The sequence below is a fragment of the Anolis sagrei genome, chromosome 1, assembly GCF_037176765.1.
Source record: "Anolis sagrei isolate rAnoSag1 chromosome 1, rAnoSag1.mat, whole genome shotgun sequence".
In the NCBI taxonomy this organism is placed as follows: Eukaryota; Metazoa; Chordata; class Lepidosauria; order Squamata; family Dactyloidae; genus Anolis; species Anolis sagrei.
The window spans coordinates 176,534,321-176,556,357 of NC_090021.1; the positions used below are offsets into that span (position 1 = coordinate 176,534,321).

Sequence of the window (22,037 nt, forward strand, 5' to 3'; positions counted from 1 at the left end):
CATAGATGCAGGTGAAACGTCAGGAGGGAATGTTTCTAGAACATGGCCATATAGCCCAAAAAACCTACAACAACCCAGTGATTCCAGTCATGAAAGCCTTCAACAATAGACAGATTAACTGATTTGGGCAGATTACATTTCTGAATTGACAGTTATCTCATTTGGATGAAGATTTCAAAAGGAAATTATTTTTTATTTATTTATTTCATTTCTTCCACGCCTTTCTCAACCCCAGAGGCAACTCAAGGCAACCTACAAATCTAGCAAAAATTCAATGTCACACAGGTAAACAATCAAACACATTTAATCAAAATATAAAACAATCTAAACATGTAGCAATTAAAATACATATCCATCGATCAAATAAATTAGAACCATATAAAATATCAAGTCATTGTCTCATATCCATAATGGCATATAAACTATGTTATATTATATCCTAGCGTGAGGAAGGTACCATATACTTGATTTGAAATTGTCAGAAATATTAAAAAATTAACTGGGTATTTTTGATTACAAAAGTGTGAGTCAAGCACTCAAAGAGTTAGTAGGCCAAATCCTGTTAGCACCAGTGGGCCAAAGCTAGTGTCATCCTGAGGAGAGTGAGTAAGCTGGAGCCTGTTAGAGTTAGTGGGCTAGTGTCGCCCTGAGGAGTGTGAGATAAACCTCTGTGTGAGAGAAGCCTCATGTGGGAAGGTTCCAGTGTGAAGGTTTCTGTGGTCAAAGCTACTATGTATTTGTTTATTTGCCTTATGTTCTTGTAAATAGTGCAACTATATTATTTTACTACAAAGAAAAGTGGAAGAGATAACATTGGTCTATGTGTTGTTGTTCTTTTTATCACTTTGGGCTACTGGTGCTGGGTCACGCTGCTGCTAATGAGTTGCTCTGCTGTACATTTATGTGGAGGGTCTTTTGTTATTAAGCCCACTCACCCAACAGAAATTCCATCCTTGGCTAAGATTCATATTCAAGCTAGGGAAAGAACACAAGATTTTTAGACTTACATATTGAAGGTTTTAAAAACTTACCTGTTTCTAATTGCAAGAGTATTTGTTTCATCTATTCATTTATTCCACTAACTGGGAGGAAAGTTGAGTTTTAGCCTTGAATTTTTCTGTTTTAAATCATGAACAAATTCATCTCATCCTTGGTTAGGACCAAATTTAGACCATATTTTCTATGTCTTGTGTTTTTCAGATCCATTGACTTTTCAAAGGCTTTGGAAGAACCAGGGGTAGTTGCTGTGGTAACAGCTCGTGATATTCCAGGGGAAAATGGTGATGAACATGAGAACATATTAGCTGAAGATGAGGTAAATCTTCATTTGGGCTTTTTGTTCAACTTGGATCAAACCCCCATTGGGTTCAGATATGCAGGCATAGGATTGTGACCCAAAACTATTTTTTCTCTCAGCCAAAGATGGAGGTTTATGGTTATCCTCTTTAACTAAATTCTGTTAAATCAGCAGAACCCAATGCTTTGGAGGAATACGCTAACTAGTTCCAGGGAAGGAGAAAAATCACTAGTTGTCATGCTCCATTCAGAGGGTCTTTGAATACCTCAGAGGCATTCCAAGGAGAGCTCCAAGGAAGCTCAGAGTTTGTGGAGCACAGTTTGAAAATGATGATAGACGGAATAATGTTGACTGGGGTTCCTCAAAACTATCACCATCCAAAAATTTTGTCTGTCATTGGTAGTGTTTCTTCTTTTTTTAAAAAAACCCTCCCTTATTTATTTCCAATGTGAATTAAATACAAGGAAGTTTTCAATCTGATTGTGGCGCAGCTGGCCGAGTGTCAGCTGCATTAAGATCATTCTGACCAAAAGGTCATGAGTTTGAAGCCACCCCGGCCTGGAGTGGGTGTCCAGCCATTGTGTAGCCTGTTGTCGACCTTTGCAACCCGAAAGACAGTTGCATCTGTCAAGTAGGAAAATAAGGTACCATTGTGTGTGGGAGGCTAAATTAACTAATTTATGAGGCCATAAAGAAAACTCCGGGGAATGTGGAATGCGGAAGAACTTCATCGGTGTCGCTGATGGATGATAAAAGCAGCAGCTCCCCTGGCGGCCAGAAAAAAGTTAAATAGCCTCTGTGTATTGTCTGTATTCGTTGTCTGTCAACTGGCATTGAATATTTGCCATATATGTGTATACTGTAATCTGCCCTGAGTCCCCTGCAGGGTGAGAAGGGAGGAATATAAAAACTGTAAATAAATAAATAAATAATTGTATATTAAAGCCACCCAGCTTGATATTGAGTTGTTCACATGCAGGTAATGGATATTGGATGCATTGTCTGTGGTATAGTCAAAGGAACAGCCCAGCCCACATCTGGTTTAAAGAGAAATAAATGTAATGAAAGGGGAGGCAGAAGAGATCTTAAAGTTGCCCACCAGTAGTGAGGCCCTGGACAGCAGACACATTGTCCAATCACAGTTTTCTCCCTTATGCAGTCTCTAAATGATAGTAATGACTTCTAATGACTTCATATTTATTTACAAGATCTATATAAATGCTATGCAATTGGACACCATGGATGATGTATCTTCTGTCTTTCAGCATGACACATATCATCTCTTTCAGCATTTTAAACAAGGCCACCATAACTGGTAAGGGGTAAGCTAGCAATTGTGGAAATATGCCAAACCTATACTGATCTTTCCACTATTGAATGCATCAGAGGCATTCCAAGAAGAGTTCCAAGGAAGTTCAGAGTTCCCAGAGCACAGTCTGAAAATGACTGTAGACTTAGGAGAGTGTTGGTTGAGGTGTTTCAAAACCACACTATCACCATCCTGCATTATAAAGCCACTCAGTTTCATGTTGTTTGGTTTTCATGTAGGTAATTTACATTGGGCACATTATCTGTGGTATAGTTGCAGAGACCTATGAATGTGCAAAGAACGCCAGAAGCCAAGTGGAGATAGAGTACCAAGATCTGGAAGTGATTCTGACCATTGAGGTAAATACCATCCTGTGTTTGTGAAGACTGGCCATGTTTCTCTTGTGTTCTGTCCTCGGCAGTAGGGAAGATAAGATGAACCCTACAAGATCAGAGTAAGGTCTCATCTAGTTGAACAGTCTGCTGAGATATGCCTGGGAAGTCCCTCAATAAGCCATGAAGGCAACAGGCTTCCACTGCTATTGGCCTTTCCACCCACCGATTCCATGTACCCACTATACCTGACAGTCACAACTTTAACAAATGTGCCAAATTCATTTTTAAAGCCATATTTTGTGCTTTTGAAGGATGAATAATTAATTCCCATGTCAGATCCTGTCTCAGTGTCAATTGGTGTTCTGATGAATTTTATCCCATCCCTCAATTTAGAATAACCTCATTTTTTATCCCACTTAAGTCTCTCTCTAAATACAGCACTTTATTTATCTACCTCACCCATGGATTTAAAAAAAAAATTCACTCCTTGCACTTGCCCTAGCTTGCCCTTGTCTAAATCCTTGTATTGTTTTATACTCTGTTTTATTATGTTATTATTACTATCTTTTTGCTTAATGTTGTCGTGTGTCTTGTATGTATTTTATTTTGTTTTATTGTAATTATTTGGGCTTGGTCCCACGTTAGCCGCCCCGAGTCCCCTTGGGGAGATGGAGGCGGGGTACAAATAAAGTTATTATTATTATTATTATTATTATTATTATTATTATTATTTTACTGACACAAAACCACAGTATGTCAAAGCAAACGAGATCTATATGCTGGATTTCGTATTAAAAAATCACAAGCCAAACACTTATTATTGTTATTATTATTATCATCTAAGCCCTTGTCTATCACTATATTTTGCGGTTGTTGTTGTTGTTCATTCGTTCAGTCGTCTCCGACTCTTCGTGACCTCATGGACCAGCCCACGCCAGAGCTCCCTGTCGGCCGTCACCACTCCCAGCTCCTTCAAGGTTAGTCCAGTCACTTCAAGGATGCCATCCATCCATCTTGCCCTTGGTCGGCCCCTCTTCCTTTTACCTTCCACTTTCCCCAGCATAATTGTCTTCTCCAGGCTTTGCTGTCTCCTCATAATGTGGCCAAAGTACTTCAGCTTTGTCTCTAGTATCTTTCCCTCCAGTGAGCAGTCGGGCTTTATTTCCTGGAGGATGGACTGGTTGGATCTTCTTGCAGTCCAATGCACTCTCAGAACTTTCCTCTAACACCACAGCTCAAAAGCATCAATCTTCCTTCGCTCAGCCTTCCCTAAGGTCCAGCTCTCACATCCGTAGGTGACTACAGCGAATACCATGGCTTTGACTATGTGGATCTTTGTTGCCAGTCTGATGTCTCTACTCTTTACTATTTTATCGAGACTGGACATTGCTCTCCTCCCAAGAAGTAAGCGTCTTCTGATTTCCTGGCCACAGTCTGCATCTGCCGTAATCTTTGCACCTAGAAATACAAAATCTGTCACGGCCTCCACATTTTCTCCCTCTATTTTCATTTTGGAATGAAATATTTTCAAATTGGAACCACTACCGCAATTGGAATGTTGCTGCTATACTGCCAGTTCAGTTCCACATATTAGCTTGAATTCTATTATTTAGAGAAGAAAAGCCTGCCCTTATCAAATCTCTACAAACCATCTATTTTTTTTAGAACTTTGCTGTCTTCCAATCTTAACTTCCTTCTTTCAAGCAATTGACTAATATTGGGAAACTGTTCCAGTCTCTTGATTGTTTCCATTGCCATTTTCCCTCTAATCCAACAGAGAGAACCTCAACAGCTATTTGCAAAATCACATCTCAAGCACAAGAAAATGGAAAATTTAGCACCAGAGTTTCAATGGACAGGAAAGGAGCATTTTGTCACATTTGGTCACATTGAACACAAGGCAACTATTTACCTGTAGTAAATTCAGGACAGATGTCCTGGGAGAAGATACCATCACATTTTAAACACCAGCAATGGTCATAGCAGTCTTCTTTTGTGTGTTCTTCTAGGACTGAGCAATTACTTTCTTGATCTTTTGCAGGAAGCGATAGAGCATAATTCATTCCTGACAGAAGAAAAGAAAATAGAAAAAGGAAATGTTGAAGAAGCTTTTCAGACAGTTGACGAAATCCTGGAAGGTAAACCATTGCCAACTCTGAATGGAGTCTTAGTGACAGAAGAACAATACTACTGCAAGGTGGATTCAGAGAAATAATCAACATGTCACTGAAATGTATCATGGAGGAGTTTTTTTTATAGAAGGGGAAAAATTACCTAAGGTGAAAGGCATAGTATTGGATATTGTTGCACTGCAGTCAAAAAAGCTAGCTACGAATAATTCCTTTCTCTGTAAAAGTTTCCACTGTTGCATTTGGATTGTTCTTATATGTCCCTCAGTATCCTATATATGGTTTCTGCTCATTTAACTACCCGTCTATCGAGACATTGAGAGGAAATAAATCCAATATTATCGTGTACATTTTTAAATAGGTGACATTCATGTTGGAGGCCAAGAACATTTTTACCTGGAAACAAATAGTATATTTGCTATTCCAAGAAAAGAGGATCAGGAAATGGATATTTATGTCTCTACACAGGATACTTCAAAGGTGCAGGTGAGGTGACCCAAGACTTTGATGTCACCAGTTATCCCACAATAATTTCTACTGAACAGATTTTGCAGATTAGGGGGCATTTCAGAATTTTGGAAAATCTTTTTGGTCAGAGGTGTGGGAAAACTACATCATACCGCACTTATATCATAATCCCACACCCCTCCGACACATCAGCACTTTTAATCTTGTACCCCTACTTCGGCCGACTCAGTTTTTAATAATGTCTTGTCGTATTGCCATTGTTATTGTTTTTCTGCTTAACTGTTTTATTTGCTAGATGTTATATTGTTGTATTGTGTTGGGCTTCGACCTATTGTAAGCAGCATCGAATCCTCCGGGAGATGCTAGCGGGGTAAAAATAAAGTTATAATATAATAATAATAATAATAATAATAATAATAATAATACAGGATTGATAGAGATGCCTCTGTTGTGCTGGTAGACATGACAGTAGCCTGCCTCCACCCTGAGGTGGACTGTATATTTGCATCCAGTTTAAGAAGAAGGAAATAGGGGCATGTTGTATAATCATATGCCCAGACTGGCAGGTTTTTTTTTTTACCATGAAACTGTTTACACTTCACATAGCATTCTTGTCTAGTCTACAGACCTACAAATAACTAGTGAAGGAATAGTTCTTAAATTGTCTGTCTCTCTGGCCATTGTACCATATGACGTCATGCATTTTGCAGCTCCTTGGAAGACAAAAAGAACAGAAATTAATTCATAGATCATTTGGGGTTTTTTTTTCTTTGCAAAGGATATGTAATATGTTTGTAAAGAAAAAAATCTGAATCCTTCCCCCCCTCCCTAGGAATTAGTGGCTTCAGCATTAGATGTTCCAGCCAATAGGATCGTGTGCCACACAAGACGAGTGGGAGGAGCTTTTGGAGGCAAGTCAACCAAACCTACATTTTTGGCCGCAGCTGCAGCAGTAGCTGCAAACAAGTAAGTGCTGTCCTTCTTTATCATCTCACTGAAACCACACAAAACAACGTCAGTTCCAGACAATTTCACCCTATGTCTGGAAGCTCTGTCAAACTGGCTACATGCTAGCAGACTGAAGGTGAACCCGGCGAAGACTGAGATTCTCTGGCATGGCCGCCCGGCAGGTCTGACTCCTCCATTACCCACCTTCGATGGTGCCGCCCTATCTCCATCGACCACTGTTAAGAGCTTAGGTGTCATCCTGGATTCACAGCTGACAATGGAAGCTCAGGTCACTGCTGCCAGCAAACAGGCCTTTTTCCATCTACGACAAGCGAGGCAACTGGAACCCTACCTATCTGACGAGGCTCTGGCAACTGTCATCCATGCCACGGTCACGTCTAGGCTGGACTATTGCAACGCCCTGTATGTGGGCCTTCCGATGTCTACGACCCGAAAGCTTCGTATTATTCAGAATGTGGCAGCCAGGCTACTCACAAGAATGCCCATGAAATGCCATATAACACCAGCAGGGCCGTAGCCAGAAAAAAAATTCGGGGAGGGTTGACAATTTCGGCGGGGGGGGGGGGGGGTTGAAAATTTCGGGGGGGGGGGGGTTGAAAATTTCGGGGAGGGTTGAAAATTTCGGGGGGGGGGGGTTTGAAACCCGCCTCCTAGCTCACGCTGAAGCAAAGAGCACAGCAGGGGGCAGAGCAGCTTTCAATAGCCTGTAGCTTCGCCCCTGTCAACCACCTCCATCAAGTCTGGCCTCCTTAATGAGAGCATTCAACACACACACACCCAACTTGGTTGCTTCACTACATCGGCTATTGCTGCAAGTAATGACTGTGTGAATAAATTGTCAATATTTGCTTGAGATAGTGCTTACAGTTCTGGAGGGACTCTTAATTTTTTGCATCTCATAGACCTAGCATGGGGATTTGTTTAACCAGTTAATATTCATGAGTAAACCAGGTTTTTTAAAAAAATCTGAAACATTTCGGGGGGGTTTGAACCCCTAAAACCACCCCCTCGCTACAGGCCTGAACACCAGTGCTGCAACATTTACATTGGCTTCCAACTGAGTACCGTGGCCTGTATAAGATGCTAGTTCTGACCTTTAAAACTCTTTATGGCCAGGGTCCATTGTACCTTAGGGACCGCCTCTCATTCTCCCATCATGGGAGGTCGCAACGACCAGTCCAACGTGACTTACTCCATATACCGGGTCCTAGAGAAGTGCACTTGGAAAGGACCAGGCGCAGGGCTTTTTCTATTTCTGCCCCTGCCTTGTGGAATTCCTTGCCGCCCTACATGAGAGCCATGCGTGACTTAGGGCCTTTTACTCTCGCACTTAAGACCTGGCTTTTTACTAGAGCATTCGATCTCTGTTGATTTTTAATTTTTGCATGTATGTATTTTATCTTTTGTAATTTAGCTGTAAATCACCTGGAGCATTCTCGGATGGAGGGCGATTAATAAGTTATTAAATGATTATGATGATGATGAAAACAAAGAGTATCCAATTTTGGTGCAGCAAGGTTTCTGATGTCTCCTCTAGCTTCAAAAAATGTGAACAGTTTTGCATGAAGAAAAGCCACTGTTTGTTTAGGGTGCAACATTATCAAGTCCTGGAATTTCTAACCATCATAACCTTTTTTGGCATCATATATCAACATTGCCAACCTGGATAGCATTTAATATATGAGCACATTGTAGGGTTTGGAAATGTAGATATCATTGAAGTATTCAGAGTCAGTTTAGAAGCACAATTATTGTCCAAGTTCAGATCCAAAACATTGCTATAAACAGCTCCCAAAAAGAATGAAAGCAACTGACATGAAAGTTGTACCAACTCAGAAAAACCATGGAGCTCACTCTTCTACACACCAGTCTACAAGAGCCTTAAGGAGCAGGCACAGAATTGAAATGGCTATTTCCAAATGCACACGTTTTTTCTCAGCACAGCATTTTTTGACCCAATACTTTCTGTTCCTTTCCTTACACCTACCCCAAACTTTCCCATTCTGCCACTGGAAGCTCCCAAATTTGGAGGATAGTCAAAGATAAATAATCCAAAATATTCAAGGACCTGACATACGTCTTTGGTTTTATGCTTGTCTTTAACCAAATCATGGTCCTATGGTCTTTCCTTTAGTTTGATGGAAACCGATTATTACTGTATGAGAGGTGTTACCTTATGATCAGACATTAGTATAAGAACCAAGGGCATCCCCACCATTAGGCAGACTAAGGAAATTGTCTGATCTCACAGACACAGGGGTGCGCATAACAGCAAGATAATGGAGGAGAGTGTTGCAGACCACCCCAGCTCTCCTGCATCCCTTCCCGCCATCTAGATGGTAGCATGACATGCCATCCATCCACCATCACTAGATTGACAAGACTGACAAAAGATTCAGTGGCAACTCAAGTTAGCCTTTGTACATGGGAAGGGGAGCCAATTTGTTTTATCTCTGTCTCATACGCCTTGGGACAGAGCATTCATACTTTGTAACTCAAATTTACCTAGTTAGCAGCTACAGGTCAGGGGAGTTCTGTGTGCCAAGTTTGGTTTAATTCCATTGTTGGTGAAGTTCGGAATGTTCTTCGATTGTAGGTGAATTATAAATCCCAGCAACTACAACTCCAAAATGACAAAATCAACCCCCCCCCCCCCCCCCACACACACACCAGTATTCAAATTTGGGTGTATCATGTATTTGTATCAAATTTGGTCCAGTGAATGAAAATACATCCTGCATATCAGATATTTAAATTAGCAAGATTACAGTTTTGAGGTTGGGGGGGGGCGGTCACCACAACATGAGGAACTGATCTAGATGGTAGACTGACATGCCAAGCATCATAATCAGACAAGATTGACAAATGATTCAGTGGCAACTCAAGTTTGCCTTTGTACATGGGAAGGGGAGCCAAATTGTTTTATTCCTGTCTCATACACCTTGGGACAGAGCAGTCATACTTTGTAACTCAAATTTACCTAGTTAGCAGCAACACTTGGTTTTCCTCGCCCCTTACCTTGAAGCCTTTGTTTTGATTTAGAACTGGTTGCCCTGTCCGTTTTATCCTGGAGCGAGATGATGACATGCTAATACTTGGAGGTCGACATCCTCTTTGGGGAAAATATAAAGTAAGTAGTACCAATTCCAACAAGTCCCAATGTATTTACATAAAAGACTCCCCTATGAAGGCTGATTGTGAGTGAGAATTTGCATGTGTCCACTGGCATTTTTATTTCTTTGTATTATTTCCTAAAAAGGATGAATTTGTTCCCCAGGTAATAATGATATATGTTACAGTCAACAAGCATGTACAAGATTCATTATATACTGTTGCTGTTAACCACAACCTGTGCAAGAAGGATAGTAGTCACCAGACACTTTTTCAATATTGAAGCTATTAGTTCAGCGATGCAAACATGCCTTGCTGGAGAGACAACTAGACTAACTCAGCCAGGTTAGGCTACATAGTGATGCCTGTGGTTCGTCACGATCCATTATATAATGATGTAGAAAGAGCTGCCTTTTATTTTTAAAAAGGCTTGGAAATGGCAGTTGTCTAAAATAATATCTGAAATATCTAAATATTTTTGAAATATAAAACATGTGATTAGTTCAAAACAAGTGAATCAGTGAGGTATGTTGGCTAGAATGTTAATGAAGATTTCAATGAATCCCTGAAATGCTTTGAGTAGCCTTGCACCAGATATACAGCCTCAGCCTGGCCACCTTAGGCCCCTTCTATACAGGTGTATAAAATCCACCTTGAAATGGATTATATGGCAGTGTAGACTCAGTTAATCCAGTTCAAAGCAGATATTGTGAATGATCTGCCTTGATATTCTGGGTTATATGGCTGTGTGAAAGGGCCCTTAAGAGGGCTTTTATGTGAATACAATATGGAGTGAGAGGGGCAACTCACTAGAGGAAAGTTCAGAAATTGTGTACTTTAGTGCTACTCGGTGCAGTAGTGTTTGGATTACTGTCAGTCTGTAAGCATGTCCAGGAGTGGAAAACCGATGGGCATGAATATGTTGCCATGCCCTGGCAGAACTGCAAAGAAAAGATTGCCAGCCCTGCACATCAGACAGGTACTGGTGTACTTTACTCTTAGGAGTCACCCTTATTAGTTTGACAGGGAAACACCCAAAAGACAGCCTTCTTCCACATAGACCAAATGTCCGGGTCCATGGAAGGTATTGTCAGAAGGACTGTCACACACATAGGCTTCCTGTGAAATTGCTTTGCCAACAGCTTTTCGACTATCATGCTTAAAGTGATTGCATATAACAGCAAGTTCTGCTTTCCTCCTCTTTTTCTTTATTCTTTTGAAAGGACACCCAGACTTTGTGATCAGTTGGTGTGATAGGACCTTGGTCAAGGAACGCTGCAGAAAAATATTTTTTTCATTAGTATCTAGCAACAGTCCATTGTTAATCTTTGAAAACTTGTAAGGGGAGGGGATAGAAGAGAAAGAAATGAATGTGCCTCATGTGTACAATGTGCTAATGCGTTTCAGGTAGGATTCATGAATGATGGTAAAATTAAAGCTGTTGATCTGGAGTTCTATATAAATGGTGGATGTACACTAGATGAGTCTGAAGTGGTAAGTTTTTTGCTTGAAAGTGGCATGATTTTTTTTCTTTTTAATACTTTAAGAACCCGCTGTATACTTTAGACAGGTTTCCTTCTTCTTCAGGGAGGAAAGTGTTTTTCGGGTAGCTCTGTTGGAGCTTTGGCACATTCCTCCCCTTTTCTCCATATGATGGGGGAAAGGGTGGTGGGACTGCCCTTTCTCTCATGTGATGGGGGCAGGGACAGGGTGCCAACACACCTTTCTCATCCCCACCATATGATAGAGAAAGGATGCAGGGACCGTGGGACACCACAAGGCACCCCACGTGCCTTCCCTTTCACCAGCGATTGCCAGAGCAATAGCACAACCCCAATGGGCCATGTGAAGAGGTCCTTGTGGATTTCCTACCTCATCCATATCTGCATCAGCTGTTAGTAGCCCCTGAAGATTTCTAGTATATATGCAGGAGGATTCCTTTGTGGATTAGAATGGCTGCACTTTTTTCATGTCAGGAGCGACTTGAGAAACTGCAAGTCGCTTCTGGTGTGAGTGAATTGGCTGTCTGCAAGGATGTTGTCCAGGGGAAACCCAGATGTTTGATGTTTTATCATCCTGTGGGAGGCTTCTCTGATGTCCGAGTCCCTCTGTGGAGGTTGAGAGAGGACGGGATGTAAAAGCCCTAAATAAATAAATAATAAATAAATGTCCCTGCATGATAAGGTAGAGCTGAGACGGGAGCTCACCCCGCTCCCTGGATTTGAACTGCCAACCTGTCGATCAGCAGTCCTGCTGGCACAAGGGTTTAACTGAACCTGCAGGGCTGAAGAAGTGTAGATAAATATATAGTATTTTCTCATGCATGGTTGTTGGGCTGAGTAGGGCTTGGTAGGCCCCATAAATGGGGGAAACATTATCTCAGTGTCAATATTTTGTTCTTGTGTGAACACTGTGGAGATCCAGTGTCCCTCCAGATGCTTCTGGGAGTATTTTCCATCATTCCTCATGACTAAATTGCCCAAATAGCATCTACTCTGTAATCAGTGGAATAAGTAAAATTAAGGGCCACTGCAAACACTGACCTTCAAATGACACCTGAGATGCAGCCAATGTGGAGTGGGAGTTTTTGAATGCTCCGGGCTGCCACCCTGTGAGAGAAGAAGCATGTCACTTGGAAGGATTTATGTCCAAGCCCATACACCATTCACATACTTTTCAATGTGGTTGTTTTGTCTTTTGCTTTGTAGATTCACTGATGCACAGAAGAGTTAACAAATTATTTGTGTATGACTATGCTTAGGTTATCAGCTTTGTTGTGCTGAAATGTCCTAATGCGTATGACATCCAAAACTTCCGATGCCGTGGGCGGGCTTGCAAGACTAATCTGCCATCAAATACATCATTTCGAGGATTTGGATTCCCACAGGCAGGGCTTTCTATAGAGACCTGGATAGTGGCTGTGGCAGACCAGCTTGGCTTACCACACGACCAGGTAAGTACAGAAAGGGCAAGAAGATACATTGGGAGTCTATAATGATTTTTCAGGTTATAATGGCCCAAATTTTGGGAAATATATATTTTCACATTTGTATTGACAATAATTACACGTATAAGAGAGCCTCCAATGTGCAGGTTTCCAATTGCTAAGACTGGGATTGCTGAATGATCACTGGAAACCCCTTTCTACACATATTTGCCCCCTGGACAGCTTTACTCTCACTTTGTTCCTTGACTGAAATTATAAAGGGGGCAATTGGAAAGGAGCCCATTTTATTAAAGTTCAAGGCTGTGGGAAAATGCATGTTCTCAGTATATTGGTTTTATTATTTATTTTATTTCTGGTATTTCTGTCCCATCACTTCTCTACCCCCGAAGGGGGGACTCAGGATGACTTCCATTTAGTAGCAGTACAATACCGCTAAATAAGAATTACAATAGTAAAATCACAGTTAAATACAGATAGCAAACATTAAAACAGTAAATACAGCATTAGTGAAAACCATAAAACATTATCACAATATCCACAGCCGTAACATTAATCCAGTCCATGTCCAGCTGTAAAGTATTTAGAGCTTAGGCAGGCAAAGATGCAGAGTTTTGTCATTACAAAAACACAAAGGATTATTTACAATTGAAAGAATAACTTCATTTCTTCAGAATAAAGAACTGGGTCTTAGCTACTCTAACACCCATCTCTTCTAAGGGAAAAAACACTACAGCTCTCCTGACACACAAGCAGAGAGAGATCTCAAAGCACACAGCACATACTCAGAGATGGAAAAAACTAAAGTCAGAGTAAAGCTTGAAGTAGAAAAGTATCAATTATATGCAACCAATCAGAATGAGAGCAGAAACAGAGAGATGTTATAGATTCATTCCCAACTGTCATACAGGATACATGGGGGAAGAGAAATCCTCAGTGTATCCTAAGATGATGATGATGATGATGATCTTTATTTATACCCTGCCACCATCTCCCCGATGGGAACTCGGAGCGGCTTACATGAGGCCAAGCCCGAACAACAATTGCAATAAAGAAAAACCAAAACACAACCGAAAACGCAAACAATAAACAATAACATCATAAGGTTCTTGTGGGTTTTTTCGGGCTATAGGGCCATGTTCTAGAGGCATTTCTCCTGACGTTTCGCCTGCATCTATGGCAAGAGAAATGCCTCTAGAACATAGCCCTATAGCCTGAAAAAACCCACAAGAACCTAGTGATTCCAACCATGAAAGCCTTCGACAATACAATAACATCATAATTACATAAAACACATAAAACATATGGATACATAACAATGTAAAAATTACACTAACTAAACCATTGCTCATTCAGGACTAGAGACTTGGGCAGTATGGGTTTGAATCCTAACAGCCACAAAGTGTCCCGAGCGGATCCTTGGCTGATCCTGCCATCATGTCATGATAGCATTCCTATCCATTGCTAACACAAAGCTTGATCCCTTGACTCTCTGTTGTCCTACAGCTGTTAAAGGTGGCAGCCAGATTACATAGTTCTCTTCTGAATGCAAAATGTCTCAGAATAAAGAAATCCCTGAAAGTATCAGACTAGGATTCTGGCAGACTAAGCTTCAAGTCCACGCTTAGCCATGAAAACCCACTGACTGGCCTTGAGCAAGTCACACTCTCAGTGCCTGATGGGAAAACAATGCCAAGCCCCCTGGGGCTGTATGGCCATGTTCCAGCAGCATTCTCTCCTACTTAACATTTCGCCTGCATCTGTGGCTGGCATCTTCAGGGGTTCTGTTGGCAGTGAAGTAAGTGGAGTGTACTTGCTTGCTTCCTTGCCAACAGAACCTCAGAAGATGCCAGCCACAGATGCAAGTGAAACATTGGGAGAGAATGCTGCTGGAACATGATCATACAGCCCCCCAAAACTCACAGCAACTTATTAACTACTTGGAATGTGTTTTTATTTAAGGTCAGAGAAATGAACCTGTACAAAACAGTGACTACAACACCCTACAAAGAAGTGTTTGATCCCAGAAATCTGGTTGTGTGTTGGGAAGAATGTCTGGAAAAATCAAATTATTACAAGAGGCGACAAGCTGCAGAGGAATTTAACAAACAGAACTTCTGGAAGAAGAAAGGAATTGCAATCATTCCCATGAAGTATGCTGTTGGATTTCCTAAAAAACCATGGAACCAGGTAAGCCTTTGATGTTCTAAAAAGTTATCTTTTTCAAATGTAAAGCAAATGAAAATAGGATAAACAGGTGGGAAAAATCAAAGAGTAAAGCTTACTCTTTTCACTTCTGCCAACTGCAAAGTTCCCACCCTAAATCTTTGCTCTCTTCCTACATTTACTATTTTTCAAAATGTGAGACATACAGTTACATAGGATTTTTGGTATCACATTCTACCAGGGCTTAATTTAACCAAAGAAGGCTAAGCAGTAGAGCTGTAAAAATTATCTTTAGCCCTTGTAAATCAGATCAAATTCATTAAATTCATATTTATAATGTAGTATCTGACACGTGGGCATGGCCCGGGCCAAAAATTTAAGAATCAAAATTTACCCCATTACCCTCATTTTGTTGAGTTTTCAAACTTTTTTTCATTTATTGCACAGCCCTACTAAGCAGCCATAATGTCTATTTTCCTCTAGGCTTTTGCTCTGGTCCATATCTATCTCGATGGATCAGTGCTGGTGTCTCATGGGGGCAGTGAACTTGGACAAGGACTTTACACCAAGATGTTACAGGTAACAAAAGACTGGAAAATGGCCACACTTGCTTATAGTTGTAAAATGAACTATGTTTGATCACTACAACTGTTTTGTCTATTTGAAACTGCACAAAAATATACATATAATATCCACAGCTTTAAAAGTTTGTGAGTAAAATAACTTATTTTCTAACAAGTCTCTTCCTAGATGTGTCTTTAAGTGTAATAATGCACATAATTTCCCTCTATGGCTGTGTTGTGACTTCTGGTGCGAATCATGATATTTGTATTTTTGAAACCAAATAGGTTGCCAGCCATGAATTAAAGATACCTTTGTCGTATATACGCAACTATGAAAGAACTACTGCTACAATACCCAATGCGTTTAAGACTGCAGCATCAGTAGGCACAGAAGTCAATGGAAAAGCTGTACAGGTTTGGATGTTTATTTATGGTTTTTGTCTCAAGGCATACTAAATTGTGATGAGATTAAGTCAACTTGCTTGTCCACCTGATTTGGGTGATTTAACTTTTCTAAATCAGCACCTCTATCCCTATCCATGGGAGGTTGGGGGGAGTACTACGTATGTAAAGAGAATTCACATATTTTTCTCACTCCTAAAAGAAGAGGATATTTTGACACCTTGAGACATGCTGTTAAAAGATCTACACATGCTGCAGTATTATTTGCAGTTCAGATTTTTTGGGGGTGAAAAAATTGCAAAACATTTTTATGTGGATATCAATATCTTATGAGCAAAATACATTTTCTTTAAAATGCATTGAAAGGAGTGCAAAAATCCGCATGATCTTATCTGCCAGGGGAAAAGGAAGCAGAAATCCTGCCTTTTAGGGTGTACATACATATTTATGCACCACCCAACCATTTTTGAAGGTAAATAGATCGTATCCTATTTTGATTTAGCACCTTATGCAATACAAGAGTATGGATCATCATTCATTGGAGTATCACATAGTTTCCATGCAGAAATGTTAGGGCCCTTCTACACAGACCTTAAAATTTGGAAGAAACCGGGATTAAAGGGAGTGGCTAAATGACATTTGCCGAAAAGGCATGCTGGATTGCATCAACAGCCGAAAAACATGTGTTAAAAAGATGCACTTAAAATCTGATTTTGGCTTAAAATGTGAATATTCGCATGACTGCATATCCCTGCACTTAAGGAAAACACATGACTTTGTTGCTATACACTGGTGTGGGCTGCTCTAGTGCATGTCCACATTTTAAAATCCCAAAACAGCTGATGAGAGGGTTGTAAACAAATGGAGCCATGGACACACCAGTGGCTAAATAGAAGCACAATTAGAAAGCAATTCCCATGAGAACTTTCTGCAAGCATGCCTTTGTTCTGATGGTTATGAAATTAAATAGAGCTTGAATTTATACAGTGGGCATCAGCATAGCAGGCAAGTGATCCCAAAGAGAAACAGGGTTCACAAGGGAAAAAGTAAAGGCTGCAGAAGGGTGAGGAGAGAGAATGATAAGAAATCTGCTTGCATGCACAGTCAGATATGTGCATCAGCACCCAGGAGTTCCAGTACATCCTGGAGAGTCAATTAAAAAAATTAAAAGTAAACTTCTAGCAGATGTCCCCCATCTATCTTGTGGATTTCTAAAATCCACTGCAAATGAATGTGTCAGAATGGCAAGGGAGCATTTACCAGGACCGACAGCTCCATGTTTGGACTTGCTGTCAGGTACCATGTTTTTTTGCCCCATTTATTTGTCCCACCTTTTGACACTGTCTGGAAGAGCCCTTAGATGTCAGTTCTGGAAATCTCCAACTGAAAGAAAGAGGTAACAACCTATGGAAGAGACGTTTTGCCTTAAGCAATCAGAGCAAAAATGTTAGACTAGATGAAGAGAAATAGGAAAGCTTTTTCTCCTTCTTAAAACACATGCTTTTGTTTTGGTTGGTTGTTTTCTTTTAAATTGGGTGACCTACTAGCTGGTATGCAGTGCTGTTGACAAACTCTATTGCTAATTAATTAAATAGAGACTGTTACAGTATATGTAATGTTTAAATCTGCAAGTATGTTTTAACTGATTTGACCTGTTTTAATGTTCTTTGTAAGTTGCTTTGAAATCTCTTGATATAGGGCAGGTTATAAATATTTTAATTAATTTATTAATATGGTTTACTAATAGGACCTCTTTTTCTTTGACATATATTTCCACAGAATGCTTGCCAAATCCTCTCGAAGCGCCTCAAGCCAATAATGGAGAAAAATCCAGATGGAAAATGGGAGAACTGGGCAAGCAACATTTTTTTAAAATGCTATTGGAGTGATCTCCTCAGGAAGAAAATTCTTATTTTAATTGCTAATTTCACAATAAAACAAAGCGAACTTTGCAACAAAACAGTAACAGGAACCCTTGGGCCCCTTCTACACTGCCATATAATCCAGATTATCAAATCATATAATCAACATTATCTGCTTTGGACTGGATTATATAAATCTACACTGCCATATAATCCAGTTCAAAGCAGATAAACTGGATTTTATATGGCAGTGTAGAAGGGGCCTAAATCTATGCAAACAAGAATTACCCATTACTTTGTGTGACTTCTACTACTGCTAAATTTTGGGTACATAACATAAATTTTAGTAATAAGCAGAACTGAAGACTGACAGGTCACAGGTTCGAATCGGGGAAAGCACGGATGAGCTCCCTTTATCAGCTCCAGCTCCTCATGAGGGGACATGAGAGAAACCTCCCACAAGGATCATAAAACATCAAAACATCCGGGCGTCCCTGGGCAACGTCCTTGCAGATGGCTAAGTCTCTCACACAAGAAGCGACTTGCAATTTCTCAAGTCACTCCTGACAGGACAAAAAAAACAAAACAAACAAATTATATTTATTATTGGGAAGTCTTCCTCTGGTGCACCATCTTGCTGAGGTTGAAAGGAATGCTCCCCAAAGCAGTGTAAGATGTCTGCATGTCATTACATGTGAATTTTGCATGTCTTGCTTTTAGTGGCTGTAAAATAAACACAGTCTGCTGAGGAAATACTTCCAGAATAGAGGACTTTTAGAGCCAGCTTCAAAAAGACATTGCTATTCCATATTTTCCTCTTAAAAGCAAATGAAGTTACTGCACATCAGTGTGTGAAGATAAATAATAAAGCTTACCCATGTGATGCAGAGGTGTGACTTTAATGCTTCCCATTTGTGTTTAGTTTTATGTAAAAATTTATGGTTCTAGATTTTAAAATAACTGTTAGAAATGTTATTGAAACCAATGGGTCTCTTGCAGATAAAGGAAGCCTACGAAGAAAGCATCAGTCTCACAGCTACCGGCTACTTTGAGTAAGGAATCTATTCTTCTTTCCCAGACCGTTTGTTGTGATGGTGTCACAAATAGTGGACTGTGCTTTTGTGAATTGAAGAATATTGCAGGTCTTGGATGCTGTACTTCCGATGTTAGATAGCTATAGCTTTTGTGGTGTAATAAATACTCCCAAATGTGCTTGCCAATGATTGGGGGTGGGGTGTCTCCGTGGGGAGAAAGATAAATACAGAAGTACAAAAGAGAAATAAAGGAGAATGAAAAGTTAGAGGCAGAAAGGATACAAGGAACATGGATGAAGGAGGAGAGATCAAGAGAAAATCCAGGACAGAAAGAGCAAAATAAGAGTCTCAAAATGGGAGTAATACAGACTGAAATAATCACACTTTCTTTATGACCGCCCTCTTTCCCCGAAGGGACTCAGGACAGTTTCCAAAAATTGACAAAAATGTCAAACATTCAATGCCAAAAGCAAACAAACAACAATCAAGATGAAACTTGAAATAAAATGAACTCAATATAACTTATAAACAACTGAAAATTAACCAAGGATTAAACTAAATAATAGGCCTGGGTAACAACGCAAAAATTTGTTTCTAAAATCGATTTGTATTTGGGGGTTTTTTTTGTTTCGATATTTAAAATAATTACAAATTTTTCCTTTTAAAAAGTTCGATATTTACGAAATTTCGTAAATGGTAAAAAATTAACGAATCGATTTCCGAAACAATAACGAATCGATTCGTTAATGGCGGACGCGACCGCGAAATGCGCTAAAAAACCTCCAAAACCTTCTGAAGCTTCCCTCTCCCTCTGTTCTTGACTGTTGGTGTGATATTATAATTTTTTTTCACTAATTAAACCATAAAACTGGCCCAGACATGCGGAAATAATAACGAAACGACCTCAGAACAATAACGAAACGAATACAATGACGAAATACGAAGCATTTACAAAAGTGTTTAAAAATTCGTTTTTTTTAATGATTGCTCCAGAATGGTTCGTTATCGTTTTGTAATTGGAAAAATTAACGAATTATTAACGAATTACGAATTAACGAAACGAAACCGCCCAGGCCTACTAAATAAATATAATATCACAAGGAGTCAAACCAATTAAAACACAATACAGTAAAATCATATTATAGTATACTAGCAGTCCCCTGCCATGCGTTGCTGTGGCCCAGTCTGTTGATCTAGAAAATAAAGTAATGAGAAAGTGTTGGTTTCTCATATATGTAATTTCTTTATGCTTGTGGGTAAACAGTATTTCTTGTTGTTTCTTTGTCAGTGTTGATGTGGAGATTGTCTGGTTTGCCCACCATGGAACATGCAAGATATCATTGTCCTTCTTTGAGGGCCCCTTTCAAATCTATGATACTATATCTGTGTGTGTGTGAATCATATCTATCTATCTATCTATCTATCTATCTATCTATCTATCTATCATCTCTGGCTGGATGGCTCTTTGTCAGGAGGACTTTGATTACGTTTTCTTGCCCTGAAGAAGGGAGTTGGGTTGGATAACCTTAAGTATTTTCTGTTGGTCATGGGGGTTCTGTGTGGGAAGTTTGCTCCGATTCTGTCGTTCATGGGGTTCAGAATGCTCTTTGATTATATGTGAACTGTGAATCCCAGTGACTACAACTCCCAAATGTCAAGGTCTATTTCCCCCAAACTCCATCTGTGTTGATATTTGGGCGCATTGACTGCTTGTGCCAAGTTTGGTCCAGATCCATCATTTTTTGAGTCCACAGTGCTCTCTGGATGTAGGTGAACTACAACTCCAAAACTCAAGATAAATGCCCACCAAACCCTTCCAGTATTTGCTGTTGGTCATGGGAGTTCTGTGTGCCAAGTTTGGTTCAATTCCATCGTTGATGGAGTTCAGAATGCTTTTTGATTGTAGGTGAACTATAAATCCCAGCAACTACAATTCCCAAATGATAAAATCATAATTTTTTGAGTGATGGTCACTCCTTGTGTTGTGAGACGTTTTGTTGCCAAATTTGGTGTGGTTTCGTTCATTGGTTCTTTTGCTTTTAAGGTACTCATTACGCACAGAGCATTTATATTTATATATAGATTACATAAGTTGGCTGAGGTAGGTATCTGCTGTCAAGGGGAGGATGTGTGTAAGGCATTGAAATTTTGCCTTTATAATGTTGGATACCACCTTGAGTTCTCTAAAGGCAGTGGCTCCCAACCTTCTTTTGACCAGGGACCACTCTCCAACATTAGTACCAAAAGGATTACAAATCAGTTTTTGGTCAACTTTAGATTTGGTTTGGTTATTTGGGGTGCTGATTCAAAAAATTGCATTGGATAGATCACACAAGCTCTAGTTTCTGATATAGGACATATGCCATCCGGTAGTCACCATCTGTTCACCCACAGAAAACCATATTTAATAATCTAGAGCTGATGTGGTCTATCCAAGGGGGCGGGGCTGGTCAGTGACAGGGAATGAATGGCAGACAGTGTGAAACAAGCAGAAATAAAATAAAATAAAGAGAAAGGAGGCTCACAGACCAGATGTTCATCCTCGTGGCCCACATGTTAAGAACGACTGTATTAGGGGGAGAAAAGCGGTATGTAAATGTAGTAAATAAATAAATAAGGCATACTAATCGTCCTCCTCTCCATAAGCTAAATTGCACAAGTGGGTCCTTAAAAACTTTTTAAATTAGAGGGGAGAGGGGGCCATTTTTAGTTCTTTGGGGAGGGAGTTCCAGAGGCGCTTGGCAAGCCCTGTCCTCAAGGTGGTGCAAAGGGGCAATTTGCCCCAATGTCATGAGGTGGCAGGAACTCCTAGAACTCAGTTGAACTGTGTATTGTCATGTAACAGAAAACCATGGGATGAATCACTGGATGGTCCCTTACTATCCCATCTAAGTAATGTTGCTTGTTCAGATTTTTTCTGGGAGCTCTATGGCAAAGTTGAACTCTTCTGGTTGTTGTTTTTGCCATACAGAGGCTATCCCACTTATATGGATTGGGAGAAAGGAGAAGGCCATCCCTTGGCGTATTTTATTTATGCCACTGCTTGTTCGGAGGTTGAGATTGACTGCCTGACAGGCGATCATAAGGTAAAACAGGAAGTCCTTCACTGTATCTATAAGTTGCTTGATCTTTCACTTTGTCTCTCAGTGTATGAATTACTCTTTTATCACGGGTACATGCTGTCACCCTACTATGGCGCTAACTTTCCATAGTAATGCAATTGCATGCTCCAGAAAGAAAGAGACTATGCTGACAGCAGCAGTGCTAGCTCTCCTCCCTGACCAACTAAGAGCTAATTATTCCATAAGAGATCCTCCCCAGTCAGTTCAATGGCTGCTTCCTTCAGATCTTCTATCTGACATGTTTTTTCTCCACTCATATTCCTACTCTCGTGGGGGAAGATTGCACTATAGAAGGCCTCTTATTATTTGTTATTCTGTGAAAAATT

General features: G+C 40.2%; 1 protein-coding gene across 1 annotated transcript in view; it reads left to right on the top strand.

Annotated features, from left to right (window-relative positions):
• LOC132769113 (aldehyde oxidase 4-like) overlaps window positions 1-22,037 on the top strand; it is a 56,916-nt gene that overhangs the window by 26,250 nt on the left and 8,629 nt on the right. Inside the window, exons 17-30 of the mRNA XM_067470594.1 lie at window positions 1,201-1,315; window positions 2,846-2,965; window positions 4,983-5,079; window positions 5,432-5,556; window positions 6,371-6,504; window positions 9,550-9,637; window positions 11,026-11,112; window positions 12,380-12,571; window positions 14,525-14,752; window positions 15,212-15,307; window positions 15,577-15,705; window positions 17,473-17,547; window positions 18,555-18,607; window positions 21,561-21,675. Coding sequence (XP_067326695.1) covers window positions 1,201-1,315; window positions 2,846-2,965; window positions 4,983-5,079; window positions 5,432-5,556; window positions 6,371-6,504; window positions 9,550-9,637; window positions 11,026-11,112; window positions 12,380-12,571; window positions 14,525-14,752; window positions 15,212-15,307; window positions 15,577-15,705; window positions 17,473-17,547; window positions 18,555-18,607; window positions 21,561-21,675 — 1,654 coding nt within the window. The remainder of the gene's footprint in view (window positions 1-1,200; window positions 1,316-2,845; window positions 2,966-4,982; window positions 5,080-5,431; window positions 5,557-6,370; window positions 6,505-9,549; window positions 9,638-11,025; window positions 11,113-12,379; window positions 12,572-14,524; window positions 14,753-15,211; window positions 15,308-15,576; window positions 15,706-17,472; window positions 17,548-18,554; window positions 18,608-21,560; window positions 21,676-22,037) is intronic.